The sequence below is a fragment of the Cetorhinus maximus genome, chromosome 28 (genome assembly GCF_964194155.1).
Source record: "Cetorhinus maximus chromosome 28, sCetMax3.hap1.1, whole genome shotgun sequence".
In the NCBI taxonomy this organism is placed as follows: Eukaryota; Metazoa; Chordata; class Chondrichthyes; order Lamniformes; family Cetorhinidae; genus Cetorhinus; species Cetorhinus maximus.
The window spans coordinates 8,400,352-8,416,998 of record NC_135906.1 but is presented as its reverse complement, the minus strand read 5'-3'; the positions used below and the strand labels follow the sequence as shown (position 1 = coordinate 8,416,998).

General features: G+C 40.5%; 1 protein-coding gene across 3 annotated transcripts in view; it reads left to right on the top strand.

The window, feature by feature from the left end:
• pbx4 (pre-B-cell leukemia transcription factor 4) overlaps positions 1-16,647 on the top strand; it is a 372,521-nt gene that overhangs the window by 334,706 nt on the left and 21,168 nt on the right. For all 3 annotated transcript variants that reach the window (XM_078531151.1, XM_078531153.1, XM_078531150.1), the window contains exon 6: positions 6,315-6,474. In XM_078531151.1, coding sequence (XP_078387277.1) covers positions 6,315-6,474 — 160 coding nt within the window. The remainder of the gene's footprint in view (positions 1-6,314; positions 6,475-16,647) is intronic.

Genomic DNA, 16,647 nt, shown 5'->3' with positions numbered 1-16,647 from the left:
ACGAAGTTACCTTCAATTCCATGCGCTTTTCATTTTTGCTAATAATCTGTTGTGTGAAATCTTATAGAATGAAACTCGATATAGACAACATCCGTAGATACTCCCCTGGCCAACATATTATTGATGGCCTCAAAAAATTCAACTAGATTCAACATATGGTCTACCTGAGACAAGTCCATGCCAACTTTCTTTGATTGACTGATATTCCTCAATGTGTTTGAGCATGATAGATTCAAGTAAAAAATGATGTTAAACTGACTGACTGTAGATACCTGATTTCTCCCTTCCTCCCATCTTAAATAATGAAGTGTTATTTGAATTTTCCAATCCAAATTCCTGAAACTAGAGAGCTTTGGAAAATTATGACTAATAAATTGACAGTTTCCTCATTTAGTTATTTTAATACCCAAAAGTCAAAACCATCACGTCCTGAAGATCTATCATAAATCCCATTATTTTCTCAATTGCCATTTTCTAAATTTATATTAAATCCACTATGTTCCTTTCTTCAGCTTATTTTAAGGATTTTTTTGTACCTCTGGTATTTTGCCCTATTCCTCCACCGTGAAAACAAAGTATTTATTTATCAAGCCTACAATTTTCTAGTATCCATTATAATATAACCTGCAATTTTCTTTACCTCTCTCCTCTTAATAGATTTATGAAAGTATTTGCTATCAGCTTTGATATCCCCAGCAAGTTTTCTTCATATTCCCTTTTTATATCTGATGTTACTCTCACTGCATGCCCCTTTTATTTTGGGCTCTCCCAGTTCACTGGATCCCCACTTTTGCTTGCATTTTTTTAAAACCCTTTCTTTTAGTTTGCTTCTATCTCCTACCTCATTTGTTGTCCATGGTTGCTTAACTGTACAAGTGCAGCCTTTAACTGAGTTAGTTCTGTCGTCTTATACAAAAAAAAATCACTCATACATTAAACTTAGTGGTAGGTTTTGTATTCTCTTTATTCTTGTTTCTTGTTTCCATTCCACTTATCACACAGCTGAAAATTGCACATTGGCCCTGAGAGTCTTAGTGTTCGAGGATCCATTATTGTCAAGCATGGGCACGGTGACTGGGTTGTTAGGAATAGTAAATAGTGAAAACATTCAATTTTGTATTTTACAGGATTTAGTAAGTAATAGAATGACACAGTGGTTAATGGGCCTGGATCTTTCAATGGCCTGGCAGTCAGTGCCAGATGTTGCAGACTCCGAGGAGTATTTTTCAATCCGTTGCATGATTGAATAACAAAATTACATGACTAATATGATAGGCCCTCTAGGGTTGCCAAGAGACAGGCCTGCTAGGATCTTTATGGTTCAAAAAAACTTGGCAGTTTTGGCCAGTTAAGAGCAACAAAGCGAGACATGCATGATACCCAAGAGGGTGAGGAGGTAAAGTAAATCAAGGGCGAAGGTTATCGTGTGAATGAAGAATCTTGACATTCAGGCAAGTAGATCAAATCATAAACTTGTACTGGGGGCAAATATGACCTTTTATTTGCTTGGAATTAAGTACTTAAAACCAATTTGCAGCAACATTAGATTAATGGAAGCACCTCTTTATCAGTAATTTGCACAGAAGTCAACTTTTATGGACTGGAAAAGTAAGAACAAAACCAAAACAGGGAGTGCCTTCCATTTGTATCTGGGCAGCTACCAACTAAAATAAGAGCATACTTTGGCCTGTTGACGAGCAGGGTACAGGATCTGAAGCAAATTTGTCCCTTCATAAAAGTAGAATTCAGCAGACATTCACTTTGAATCAGCTTTAACACATCTACCTCTCAGATTCTCATTTGGGGAGAATATGTCTCTGTTTCAGCATGTGGGGCACAATATTTTGATTGTGATAAACTAGCACCAGGGCCCATGAGATCAATACTGACTAGCTGAGTAACAATGCTGCATCTTCTATTTCCTTGGGCAACAGAGAATGTTTTCTTAACATTAAAGATTGGGCCACGATTGCCTCCTCCTATTAGCATGAACATATTTATTTTATCATAGAAAAATAATATAACTGAGCACTCCTGTTGACAGGATTGGCAGTGGTTTCTACAGGGTGGATTTTTAGTTAGATTCCCTTTCTCTCTTGCCAATTTACTGAGTTAAGAGTCTTTTCAAAACGTGTGCCTTAGAAGGAATATGATTTCAGAAAAATTTGTGCTGCCTGTAAATTGCCTATAGCATTGCCTACAGTCAGTTGGTCAATCTAGGGTTTTATTTACGTGCAAGGACATGTTACTATAGGCACAATGGAACCAGTGTTTCCCTGTGCTCCATTATTCCATGACAGAATTGGGAGACTTCAAATTCACCTCCAAAGTGCAGACTAGTGGCCAGAGCCTGCACTACATCATGACAGTTAATACAGAAAAAACGAAATGGGAAATATTAACATAGCAATTGCAACAATGGCTAACAGAAAATTGTGACAGAAGGAACTAAGGTTTGTAGACAGGAACTGGGGATTTATTGTTATGTATGTACAGATTGGTGAAAATGCAATGAGCTGTTTAAAATGCTGTCTAATCTACAGTATATTTGTATTTACTGCACAAGTCCAGAGCATAATTTTCTTTCAAAACCATTTGTTTAAATGAAATAAAATTTGAATATCATTTTTAGTATTTCAATGCTTTTATACTAAAAGCTGCAGTTCTATAGAAGAATTTGCTAAGAGTGAAAATGCGAGTTGTTCGCTTTCAATGAAAAGGACAATTGAGAGAAAAGGACTGGTAAGCCCTTCCTCTGAATGGTTAGGAAAACGGGATTTCGTTCACTAGTCAGTAAAATGAATGTTGACTGGTTAAGTTATTAGAACATCACTGCCCTTTGCATGGCAGGTCTTGAGGTGACACACACTTAAGTTTATATTTTCCAGATCAGTGTACATGTCCATAGGATGAAACATAATGTCTGCATGTGCATGAAATTTCCTTGTGCAGGGAACAAAGATTAGTATAGTACCTAACTTTATAAATTTCACCTTCCATGCTGCTGTTGCACTCTGAAACCATACAAATGAAAGACTCATGGAAACTGGCAAACCGGTTGCTGCTGATAGCGGCATTCATTTTATTGAAGGTTTGCGACTGAAATTTACTTAAGGAATCTGGGGAAAGCTTTGTTAGAGCTTTCAAAGGGTTTTATGCTATGTCACCTTGTAAGGACCCTGAGGTTCTATCATCTGTTAGAAGGCAACTCTTTCTGTAGCAGGAAGATGATGAGGGCTATGACAGCGGTTTAAGTGAAATGAGTGGACAGTGACGATGAATGAACAATGTTGAAATGGAGCCTAAAATAATCAGAGGGATCTGCTTGCACTTTTCTATAGAGTTTATCAATAGGAGGAATACAGGTGACATTAGCCAGTACTATGAATAAAACCTAACGAGAAGAGGATCAGCCAATGTGTGTGCAGCAGGATCAGTTATGGAGTTAATCTGGATACTGTTGAGAACTAGGTACAATCAGGAGCACAATGCTGTCATCCTCAAGGATTGGACCAACCTTTGTGGTTGTACCTATATAGCAGAGCACAGACTGTAGACTGGGCTTCGTACAAAAAGTACAATGCAAGTACTTCATTGGCTGTGAATTGCTTTGGCATGTCCTGTGGTTATAAAAGGCACTTTATAAATGCAAATTCCTTTTTCTGTCTTATTTTTCAGGAGGGCAAGTAAGCAGATAATTATTTGAACTTTGCACCTCTTTAAATAAGGAAGAAAGAACATGGATTTATTTAGACTCTCATAGCATAGAAAAAGGCAATTGTGCCTGTGCATCTCTCTAAAAGGATTACCAATTAGTCACACCCCTGCTCTTTCCCCATACTTCTGCATTTTTTCCTTTTTAAGTAGAGATCCAATTTCCTTTAGAAAGTTGCTGTTTCAACTACACATTCAGGCAGTGCATTTCAAATCATAACAATTCACTGAGTACAGAAAATTCCCCCCTCTCCTGTCATTTTTTTTAACTTTAAATCTGTGTCCTCTAATTACTGACCCTCCAGCCTGTGAAAGTTAGTTTCTCTCTAGCAACACTTATCAAAATCTGATATAATTTTGAATGCCTCTATTAAATCTCCATTAAAACTTCTCTGCTTTAAGAGCAATGACCGCAACTTCTCCAGTCTTTCCACATAACTGAAGTCCCTCGTGCCTGGCACCTATCTGGTCAATGTCCTCTGCGTTTTCTCTGAGGCTTTAGTGTCCTTTCTAAAGTATGGTGTCCAGAATATACTCTACAATACTCCAGTCGAGGCCTAAGATTTTTGAAGATTTAGTATAACCTGGCATTTATACTTTATGCCTCTGTTATGCCAAAGATTCTTCGTGCATTTTAATAGCTTTATCAACTTGTCCTGCCACTTTTAAAGACTTGCGTATACAACCAAAGTCGCTGTTTGTACACCCACTTTAACATTGTACCATTTAGTTTATATTGCCTCTCATCATTTTACCCCTCAAAATGCATCACTGCACATGCTGTGCATTAAATTTCATCTGCCATTGCACCAGTCTATGACCACCTGAAGACTGTTATTATCCTCCACAATGTTTGCTACATTTACAAGTTTGTGTCATCTGCAAACTTTGAAATTATACCCCCTAAATCCAGCTCCCAGTCATTACTATATATAATTGGTATTGACATATGTTGCTTTTGCTGTCATCAAGACATCTTAAAACACTTTACAGCCCATGAATTGCTTTTCTGAAGTGTGGTACTACTGCACCTGATTGAGGGATAAATAATGGTGAGATACACCAAGGGAATTGCCCAGATTTAATTCAAATACTTTGATGTGATCTTGATTTAATGTCTCATCTGAAGGAGTGCACCTATGACAGTGCAGCACTCGCAGAATTACACTGGAGCGTCAGCCTTGATTTTGTACTCAAATCTCCCATAACCTGTTAGAAATGCCATATAAAGGCAAGTTTTTTTTAATTGGAATTTGGCTATTTGAATCTAGTGCCAAGTTGAGCCTCATTAGATGCTATATAAGTTGGACATGGGACATTGGTCCCATGAGAAATTTGATGGATGTCTCCTCCCTACTTGCAAGACAAGTACACATTTATCACACATCAAGTAGGTCTTGCAATGTTGATTATTTCTCTTCTCTACACCTTGCCCTTATCCCCTCCACACCTACTTTAGACATTGGATCTGAATTTGACTCACTAGTTTACTTCATGCCCAAACCTTAATATTCTTTTATTTGAGTCTTTCTTACTTCCCAAAATGGATTCAGAATTTCACATCAGTCACCCTGCTCTTTACATCTGATCTCCATCTGTCCATGCGAGTGTAATTTGGAATGATGTTGCAGAAATTCAGTGCCTACTGCATACGATGGCATTGTAGGACCTCATTGTTATTTACCAAAACCAAAAAAAACCTGACTGGTCAGATGAATGGGAAGAGTGCCTTTTGACCCCATCTTGGAAAACTACTTTTAATTGTAATATCTGGGGCTTGGGGCTGTCCATAATGAAAGGTGTATTTAGACTCTGCTGAAGTGCTGCCCATAGAAGCTAAGGACCCAGGAGGGTATATAAATGTGAATGTGGAGCAGCCATTCACAAAATTATGATTATTAATTAGTTATCAGTAATCACCCTCTCTGTATGAGACCCAACTGAAAGAAAACACTTAATTTCTATTGTGTACTGCATTGGCAGGTAGCGTGTAATTGCTTTAATACGAGGAAGGTCCTCAGTTACGTTGACTGGAATGTTTGATTTTCAAGCTAAGTAACAAAATAAAAAATGATAGTCATGAAGTGTCAAGAATTGAACAGGAAAGGCATCCCTGCACTCCCCCATCTGCCAAATTAGCTAATTTCATTTGGGTTTAGCAGTAAGACAGTACAATTGGTTTCAGAACCCAATGACGTGAAGGGGGAAAAAACTTTCTTCATCCTGTTCACTATCTACTGATCCTTGCAGAAAAGCGGATGTTGGGTGATGACCTCCGTTTAAAAAAAAAATCTGACAATACTTGCATCTTGGCTTTCAGTGAAGATTAGCCATTTTGACAAGGCATTGGAGGGGAACTGGTACCCACAGAACCACTCTCGAGTATGCGACTGCACCATCGGATGTAGAGGAGCAAAAAATCTTTAATTCAGAAATACCATTTGTAAAGTAACTTTCTATTTGATGTACATTTAATGGCACATCCTTTAATGATTTTAATAAACATTGCAAAGAATCCTGTACTACCTGCTAATTTACTTTGCCTTTAATTTGATTAGTTGAATGTCTTTCATTAATTTACCTTGTCTTTCAATCAACAGGTGTCGAATTGGTTTGGTAATAAGCGAATCAGGTATAAGAAAAACATTGGCAAATTCCAGGAGGAGGCCAATCTTTATGCAGCCAAAACTGCGGCAGATGCCACAACTGTGGTAGCCCATCAAGGGAGTCAGGCAAACTCCCCTTCCACGCCCAATTCAGGTAAGTCTCCCTGACAACCTCACATGTATAAAAGTAGAGAGGCAGAGAGTTGTTGTGGAATCAGCTGTTCAGATATTCCAATATTCAGTTAACAAGAGAAAACACCTTGTGTTCTAAGAATTGCATTCAAACTGAGTGTCAGATTTCAAATTATCCCATGTGTTGTTGAAGGACGATTATATTGGGAGTAAGCATTGCAAACACTATAATTCTACATAATGTTCATTTTTTGAGGTGTGTTATTCATTATAACTTATTTATATTGTTAAATTTGGAGGGTTAGATGGCTTCCACAACATAAAGTATACCTCATAACATTGGATACCTCGTAGCATGTCGTAATGTTGGCGTCATCAGAATTTGCAGACTGATCTTGTCCAATGGCGCACCATTCAAAAATGGGAGCAATGTTCCTCTGGGTATCTGCCGAAACGGCCTGCAGCATTGCCAATTTTTGTCCCGCATTAAAATTCTTTACAATCCAGATCTGCTACCCTTTTCCCCAGAGTGAATTTAAAGGAATGTTTTTCGATCGAAGCATGTGGGAAGAACTCATTGAGTGGCACTGTGAAGATGCTTGAGCTCGAGCTACATATGCACATATGAGAAATCCCCAGGGCCTGATAATCTACATCCTAGGATATTAAAGGAGATGGCCATGGAAATAGTGGATGTGTTGGTTGTCACCTTCCAACATTCTGGAGATTCTGGAGCAGTCCCGGCAGATTGGAGGTTGGCAAATGTAACCCCCGTATTAAAAAAGGAGAGAGGGAGAAAAGAGAGAGGGAATTATAGATCGGTTAGCCTAATATCATTAGTAAGGAAAATGCTGGAGTCTATTATAAAGGATGTGATAACAGGACACTTGGGAAATATCAGTGGGATTAGACAAAGTCAACATGAATTTATGAAAGGTAAATCATGTTTGACAAATGTACTGGAGTTTTTTTGAGCATGTAACTAGCAGAATAGATGAGGGAGAACCAGTGGATGTGGTGTATTTGGATTTTCAGAAAGCTTTTGATAGTCCCACATAAGAGGTTAGTGTGCAAGATTAAAGCACATGGGATTGGGGGTAATTTTTGGCATGAATTGAGAATTGGTTAGCAGGCAGGAAACAGAGAGGAGGAATAAATGGATCTTTTTTTGGAGCGGTAGGCTGTGATTAGTGGGGTACCGCAGGGATCAGTGCTTGGGACCCCAGCTATTCATGATATGTATCAATGATTTGGATGGTGAAACCAAATGTACTATTTCCAAGTTTGCTGACAACACAAAACTCCTTGGAAATGTGAGTGGTGAGGAGGGTGTTAAGAGGCTTCAAGACAATTTAGACAAGTTGATTGGGCAAATACATGGCAGATGCAGTATAACATGGATAAGTACAAAGTTGTCCACTTTGGTAGGAAAAACTGAATGGCAGAGTATTATTTAAATGGTGATAGATTGGGAATTGTTGATGTACAAAGAGACCTGGGTGTCCTTGTACACCAATCACTGAAAGCAAGCATGCAGGTGAAGCAAGCAGTTAAGAAGGCAAATGGTATGTTGGACTTCATTGTGAGGGGACTTGAGTACTGGAGTAAGGATGTCTCACTGCAGCTGTACGGGGTCTTGATGAGACCACACCTGGAGTATTGTGTGCAATTTTGGTTTCTTTCCCTAAGAAATGAGTTACTTGCCATGGAGGGAGTGCAGTGAAGGTTCACCAGACTGAATTTCTGGGATGGCAGGATTATTGTATGAGGAGAGATTGGGTTGACTAGGCCTGTATTCGCTGGAGTTTAGAACAATGAGAAGAGATCTCAATGAAATATATAAAATTCTGACAGGACTGGACAGACTGGATGTAGAGATGAAGTTTCCTCTGGCTGCAGGGGGAAGGGTCTAGAACAAAGGGTCACAATCTCAGGATACAGGGTAGGCCATTTAGATGAGGAGAAACTTCTTCACTCAGGGTGGTGAACCTGTGGAATCCTCTACCATAGAAGGCTGTGGGGTCCAAGTCACTGAATATATTTAAGAAGGAAATAGATACATTTCTAGACTCTAAAGGTGTCAAGGGGTTTGGGGAGAGAGTGGGAGTGTGGCATTGAGATAGAGGATCAAACATGATCATACTGAATGGCAGAGCAGGCTTGCGAGGCTGTCTGGCCTACTCCTGCTCCTATTTTCTATGTTTCTATGTCTCATGAGTAAATTATATTTGCTTAATCCATGGCTCCCGATTTGGATACTATGTTGTCTCTCACAATACAATCGTAGCCACAGTAATAAAATCATCATAAACTTTTGTGACCATTGTTTAAGTAATGCTATTAGCTTAATTTTTGGGTTTTGAAATGAGTATATTTATTACCTACTGCCTGGTGACAGTAATGTAAGGTAATGACAAGCCTGATCAGTATAAAGATCGAGCCACCACAGCGTTCACGTAAAGTTAAGCGCGTGAAGTATACATTCCTCTATGTCAGAGCATATTTTTTATATTTTAAAATCTGATTTATCTGTTGAAATTCACATTTAGAGGTTGTCTGGAAGCCTTTTCCACTGACATAATGACTGGTAATGGGGAGGTGGTTGGAGTGGGGTGTGCAAGTGGGTGTTGAGTTGATTTCCTGTCGTGATATCAGTGCAAGAACTACCTTAGATTTTGTATAGTCCCCTCTTAATCTTGCTGATTTGGCTTTGGAAGGAAAATGAAGCCCAAAGTATAGGGGAGGATTTTCCCCCCGTTGAGCGGGCACAGCGGATGGGCCTGGGAACGGCTGTGAGATTGACCACCGCCCGCGATCGGGCTCCGGCCGCGATTTCACGCTGGCTGGCCAATTAACGGCCAGCTGCATGAAAGATGCGCTAAGAGCCTCAGCGCTGCTGGGGTGGGGGCGGGAGGAGCACGAGCGCTGAAGTGTGCGCATGCGCGGGGAGGCACACACTGAAAGCTCCCCGAAGGCACAGAGCTGCGTGGGTGAGGTTTTGTTAAAAATGCAACGGCCGCCTGGCCTATTCACCTGCCCGCCAACCGAACTGTTGAGCGGGCAGCGAAAAATGCAACTTAGTTAATTATTTAAGGGCCTTAATAGGCCTCTTAATTGTCGGCAGGCACGCTGCTGCCCCTCACACGCGCCTGCAAACCAAAAGATCACGAGTGTGCGATGACGTTGGGACGCTCGCCTGATGTCATCATGCACTATTTCACTCCTGTTCGGGTCCGGTGTGCACCCACCCGTGGGACGAAAAATTCTGCCCATAGTTTCATAGTCTGTAAAATCAATGCTGTGAGCTAACAAGTGTGTAATATGGTCATTGTTTAAGAGATGTTTGGGAGGGGTGGGATACAGAAAGTACAACCACCTACTCCCCCACCCCCACTGTACAAACAATACAGTCCGTTACCAATATTGGTGCATTCTCCATGGCATCACCACTTGCCAACCAATCAGCACTCTTTTCAGATACAGTATAAATTCTTGTTTTCCCCTTATATTGGTATTCCTGCAAGTGTCCTGATCAGTGCAAGATGATAAGCTTAGGCATGTCTCTTTTTCAGCAATACTCATGTACCAAACTATTGACTTGGATATATGTTAACCCAGCAGTGCATTATATTCAAGCTTTTATAACACAATTCACACAATGCCTCAACAACACAACAGAGGAGGCTGCATGTATTATTTAATTCCCTCAACTTGGCCTTTGTTGTATGTTCTCCTTTGTACATATGCCACAGGTATCGTCTCTCCTGAGGCTTGCCAGAGATAAATTACAATGTACTGCATGACATCTGCATGTTGCTTCATACACTAGTCATAACAACATTGTTACCCAGCAAAAAAAAAAACTATGCACCTGACTGGAATTCAGATCTGTTGCCTTTCACCAGTTGTCCTATTGGGAGTTCATTTTCCTCCTTGTCTCTCACTGCTTTCCTGCTGACTGTAGGCAGAAAATTGCAGTGTTTCTTTTCTTCAGGTTAGTCCCTTGTGTTTGAAAATACCTTTCTATTTATTGATTTTATTTTTGTTTTATTCATTTATTGGTGGTTGATGATCACACATGGAAAAGTCACCTCATATAGTTTCCTGATGTACATTGATACATGTCCATGCTACCTGAGCTTTTCAAGTATATGCCAGAGTTTTGTTGGAAACCAGGGTTCAAGGACCGGAGAAATGTTTGATCAAAACTCTCCTGCAGCAGCCTGCCAGAAGAGTCTACTCCACATAGATTCTGAGACAGAGGTCATGGGAAAACAAATCCATATTTGGGTCCCCCTCAGGCTTCCCCAATGATTAAATAGCTTGCATTTATGTAGGTGAATGTGATAACCACTTCACTACAGAAATTCAAATGCATGCAATGAAAATGGCTGTTAAGTACTCCAGCTCCAAGACTTCCCCCTTTGTCTTACAGAGGTTAATCAGGGTTCTTTATCTTCAACATTACAAACCTTTGGGCTTAATATAATACAGAGGGATCCTCTTCAGCATCAGATATTGATAGGGAATACATCTTCCTCAACATCAGACATTAATATAGAGACCGCATCTTTCGCGACACCAGACATTAATACAGTGAGCACATCTTCCTCAAAACCAGATTTTAATACAGGGAGCGCATCTTACACAACACCAAGTATTAATACAGGGAGTGGATCTTAAACAACACCAGGTATTAATACAGGAATGGGATCTTCCTCAGCACCAGATATTAATACAGGGAGGTTTCTTCCTCAACAGATATTAATACAGGGAGGTTTCTTTCTCAACACAAGATATTAATAGAGGAACGGGATCTTCCTCAACACCAGATATTAATACAGGAATGGGATCTTCCTCAACACCAGATATTAATACAGGGAGGTTACTTCCTCAACACCAGATGTTAATACAGGAACGGGATCTTCCTCAACAGCAGATATTAGTACAGGAACAGGATCTTCCTCAACACCAGATATTTATACAGGGAGGTTTCTTCCTCAACACCAGATATTAATACAGGGAGGTTTCTTCCTCAACAGTAGACAATTAATAAATGGAGGGGATCTCCCTCAACACCAGATATTAATACAGGGAGGTTTCTTCCTCAACACTAGACAGTTAATACATGGAGGGGATCTTCCTCAACACCAGATATTAATACAGGGAAGTTTCTTCCTCAACACCAGATATTAATACTGGGAGAGAAACTTCCTCAACACCAGATATTAATACAGGGAGGGAAACTTCCTCAACACCAGATATTAATACAGGGAGGTTTCTTCCTCAACACCAGATATTAATACAGGGAGGGAAACTTCCTCAACACCAGATATTAATACAGGGAAGTTTCTTACTCAACACCTGATATTAATACAGGGAGGGAAATGTCCTCAACATCAGATATTAATACAGGGAGGTTTGTTCCTCAACACTAGACATTAATACAGGAATGGGATCTCCCTCAACACCAGATATTAATACAGGAACAGGACCTTCCTCAACACCAGATATTAATACAGGAACGGGATCTTCCTCAACACCAGATATTAATACAGGAACGGGATCTTCCTCAATACCAGATATTAATACAGGAATGGGATCTTCCTCAACACCAGATATTAATACAGGAACGGGATCTTCCTCAATACCAGATATTAATACAGGAACGGGATCTTCCTCAACACCAGATATTAATACAGGAACGGGATCTTCCTCAACACCAGATATTAATACAGGAACGGGATCTTCCTCAATACTAGATATTAATACAGGAATGGGATCTTCCTCAACACCAGATATTAATACAGGAACGGGATCTTCCTCAATACCAGATATTAATACAGGGAGATCTTCCTCAACATGAAACTAGGCTGTGCTGTTCCATATAACTACAATCAAATCACTTTCCGATTCTGAAAAACATAGTACATCATCAGCTTTATTTCAGTATTGGATCGCGTGTGACTTCTTATAACACGGTGCTATCCCAATTTCTTGCTTCTCACTTATTTTACAGCTGAACCAATCTAGTCCTCATACAACATACACAAATGTCTTTTTCCCCTCCGGGACAGGAGACCTGGGCCAGGGTTTTTTCGTCCAGCTCACTGTTGGGATCTTCCAGTCCCATAAAAGCCTGCCGCAACTCCGCAACAGGTCCCACAGCGGGGCCAGAAAGCCCAGGCCCTGGTTTAATTTTGCTCTCACTAGCCTGTGGAACTGAGACCTGTTGTTTCCTTGTACTGTCAGCCCCATTTAGATTAGCTAACTTACAACAATTTGAAATCAGATTTTCAGGTTTTTGTGGTTCAGCTGCCCAATATATTTAATAATTAAGTTGCTGAGTCATCTCAAACATTAATTCACATTTTACATTAACTCACAAGGGCTTTATTAGTCTGCAGTGGTTTCATTTATGTTTTAATGTTTCTTCATCTTCATTAGTTTGATTTAGCAATTGTCATGGGATAGGAAAATTTGAAGCTTTTAAGAGTTGCCAAAATGTAGTTAACCAATACCACTATAGCATTCCCACTTCCTGGCACTCTGTTTCATGGGTTGGAATTCCCACATGACTAACACCAAAAGCCAACGTATATATGATGTATCCAGTCAGTTCTTTGGGAGGGTAGTATGAAACTTTGTCAAGGCAGAGATCTGCTGCCTGAAAACCATCAGAGACATCTCAAGTGAAGCATGGAGAATAGCTAAGGAAGGAATAGCAGAGTTTTATATGCTTTCCTGTATGAGGAAATCTGAAAGAGGAGCATGGCAAGATGGTGATAATAGTTGAAAAACACGAGATAAAGTGAGAAAGAAAATTGTATTACTGTGAATATGTTTTGGTGCAAAGATAGCCAGAGTGTGATTGTGTTTTCTGAGACTATCGTGGAATAAATAATGGGCTGAATTTTGCCGTCGGTGAGCAGGGGGCGGGGCCTGCTCGCCGACATGTAAAATGACGCGGGATGATGTCAGGCGGAACCCCCGACGTCATCCCGCCCCATTTAAATCTTCAGAAAGGTGGGCCCGCAGCAAAATCAGCTGTGCGCCCGCCGACCTGTTAATGCCCAATTGAGGCCATTGACAGGATCAATTATACAATTAAAGGACCTGCCCGTCCAACCTTAAGGTTGGCGGGTAGGCCAGGAGCCCCGGCGGCAAATAGAAAAAACATGAAACCTCATCCAGCGGCGGGATGAGGTTTCTTGTAAGGTTTTTAAAAGTTTAATAAACTTATTATGTAAATTATGATCATGTCCCATCGTCACATGAGGGGGACATGTTAGGGAATTTTATTTTCTATTTTTAATGCTTCTAAAAGTTTAAGTGATCTCCCTGAGCCTGCACTTAGCCTTAGGGAGGTGTGCGCACTTTCGTGCGCATGCGTGAAAGAGCGCACTCTCGCTTTTGGGGAATTCCCCCCCTGCCCGCACAGGAAGTGCATAATGCTTCCCGACGGACGTCAAGCTGGGCAGGCCTTAATTGGCCCACCCAAGTAAAATGGCAGCGCGGCCCGCTTCTCTGGCGGGGATCTGCTCCCCGCCCGCCCGACAGGCAGAAAACTCTACCCAATGTGTTCATTTAGAAGTTGCATGTTATGATGCCTCCCTGTCAGGTAGTAGAATGTCACAGGACTGCCTCTCCTGTCAACTCTTGTCCCTATGTTTTGGGGGACTTCATCTGTTTGTGATGGTTTTGCTTGCTGCTGTCCCACAGGGAAGTGGGTTTTGGAGACAGAGAGAGAGAGTATACCAGCCTGCAGCTTGTCACTTGCTAGCTGAAGTTATGATGATTTCTGTCTTTCAGAAGTTAAAAATAATTACTTATGGAGGGTAATTCTAAATGCTCTTCCTGGTTAAATAAAAATAAAAGTACACAATAGGAACCTTTAATTTATAGTTCTAGTGAATCAATGCTGTGTGATCATTCATAAACAGTAATAAGGAACTCAAAGGATTGTGCTTGTTGCACACACCACCTTATCCACTATTAGCTAAGCATTTTTTTACAGCAAAGTTAACTTTGGATACAACATTTGAAGCTGTTATCATCAGTTTTAAGCCTGGAACTTGTATCACTTGGCAACTGAGAAGCAATTCCCTGAGTTGTCACTTTGCTGATCATCAATTATTCCAATTGCTGCAGGATTTTCCATGCATTTTGCACTTTCCCAGCCACACTGGGCAGTAAATGACATTAGAAATATGAACCCCATCATTATTGCCACTCAGTTGCTAATTAAATACAATGCCCATAATAATATCCTGTTCCTTGCATGTTGGGATCTAGGCAATCGCTGCACTTTCAAGTATTGGGTATATGTGGTTGAGGTACTGGATTCTAAGTTTGGACAGAGAAAGAATGAAGAATGGTCGCTGATTGTTAAAGATTAAGAGGATGACATTGCTGCTTTCAATGTTACCTATACAATGGATTACTGATAATTAGGGATACAGCAGTTCAAATATTTAGTTACTTTATCCTCAGAAAACTTCTTAAATAAAGTCTTTGTGCTATGCTGTTATTGCATTCTGAATGTAGGTGGTAACTTTATATAATGTGTTGGGCTCATTTTTCTTTTTAGGCCAATCAAGGTTCCTACTTACTGGAGTCTAGAAATTGCTGTTTCCACCAATGGAAGCAGGATGATCATAAGCAGAGAAGGCAGCTAGAGTGTCAGAGCGCAAAAGATGTCCTTGATCTACACATATTGCTATGCCTCTCATCACATATACAGGCCCAGACACAGCTACCTGAACAATGACTGAGAACACTATCTCTAGAAATTCAGGTTTATGAGGAAGGCAGTTGCAGTGCCATACTTCAGGGAGATCTGCAGCTAACCTTAAACTTAGGAATGGGACTGTTGATGGCTAACAAGTTAACCATGGCTCTCTGACTTGTGGTACTGGCTGCTTCTGGGCTACCATAGGGGATGTCTGCAATATAATCCATTTACTAATTGCAGCAATATGAAGAGGCAACATATTCTGTAGACTTGCTTAGTCGGCCAGCCAGTCAGGCTCCTAGATGCAATGCTTAATGTGCCATGGTATGGGGCTAACAGCACATTGTGTCCATGTGCCAAGTATGGACAAAACAGAGCATGGGTGCGGCAAATGTTGCTTCTCCCACAAGGAGGGCACTGAGGATTTGTGCTAGGTTGGGTGTCAAGCATCTGGGAAAAATTGCGAGCAGCAAGGGACAGCATCAGGTCAACTCAAGATGGTACACTCACTTCTCTTCTGCAGAGAGCTGTGCATGCTAAACCATCTATATGTTCAAGACAGACTTTGATAGGTTTTTGGATGCTAAGGAAATTAAGGGATATGTGGACAGTGCAGGAAAGTGGAGTTGAGGTTGAAGATCTTCTTGAATGGCGGAACAGCTTGAAGGCCAAAATTGCCCACTCCTCCTATTTTGTTCTTATATTCATTTCACCATGGATGAAATTAGTGTGCTACAATTGGCTTGAACATAGTGCTGTGGGCTTATTTGATGTGTTACAACCGGAATGATCAAATATACTATTGGAGTGATTAGAGTGACTCCCCTTGCACCTCCAGGATTTCCAGAGCAGTTTTCTGCTGCATGCTCCACATCTTTATTGAATAGAGGCCTCATGAAGCATTCATTTCTATCACCAGGATGGTTAACCAGGAGGGTGAAAATGTCATTGAATGCTACTAATAATGCAACAAGGAAGACTGATGCACAAGGTTAGCTTTCAAAGAGTATCAGAATTCTAAATCACCTTGTCCTACACTTTAATTAATTCTCAGTTCATCAGTCCCATCTGTTGCCATTGTGTGTGGAACTCGTGCACAATGTTCAAGCCAGGTCCAGGGTATTTCTCTCCTCCAATATGCAATGTAAGAATGTTGCTGACTTGAGTTGGCAATAATGCTACCCTTGGTACTTTGCTTCTGATGTGTGACATCTGCATGTTACTACTTCTTGGGAACTTATTTGTAGAAGGTACAAGTGTGTTGCTGTTACAAGGCTTCATCGACAGCTAGCTGCTTTGCTGGAGCTCCATAAACCATGCTTTTACCAAGACCTTGCACGTGAGTTATCCATGTCTAGGCCTATGCAGACTAATTGGTGTGAAATAAACTCCTCTCATATCTGGTGCACCATGAGCAATTCGGTTGGTGGTCATTAATCATTTTAAGTATGTATTTCTCTT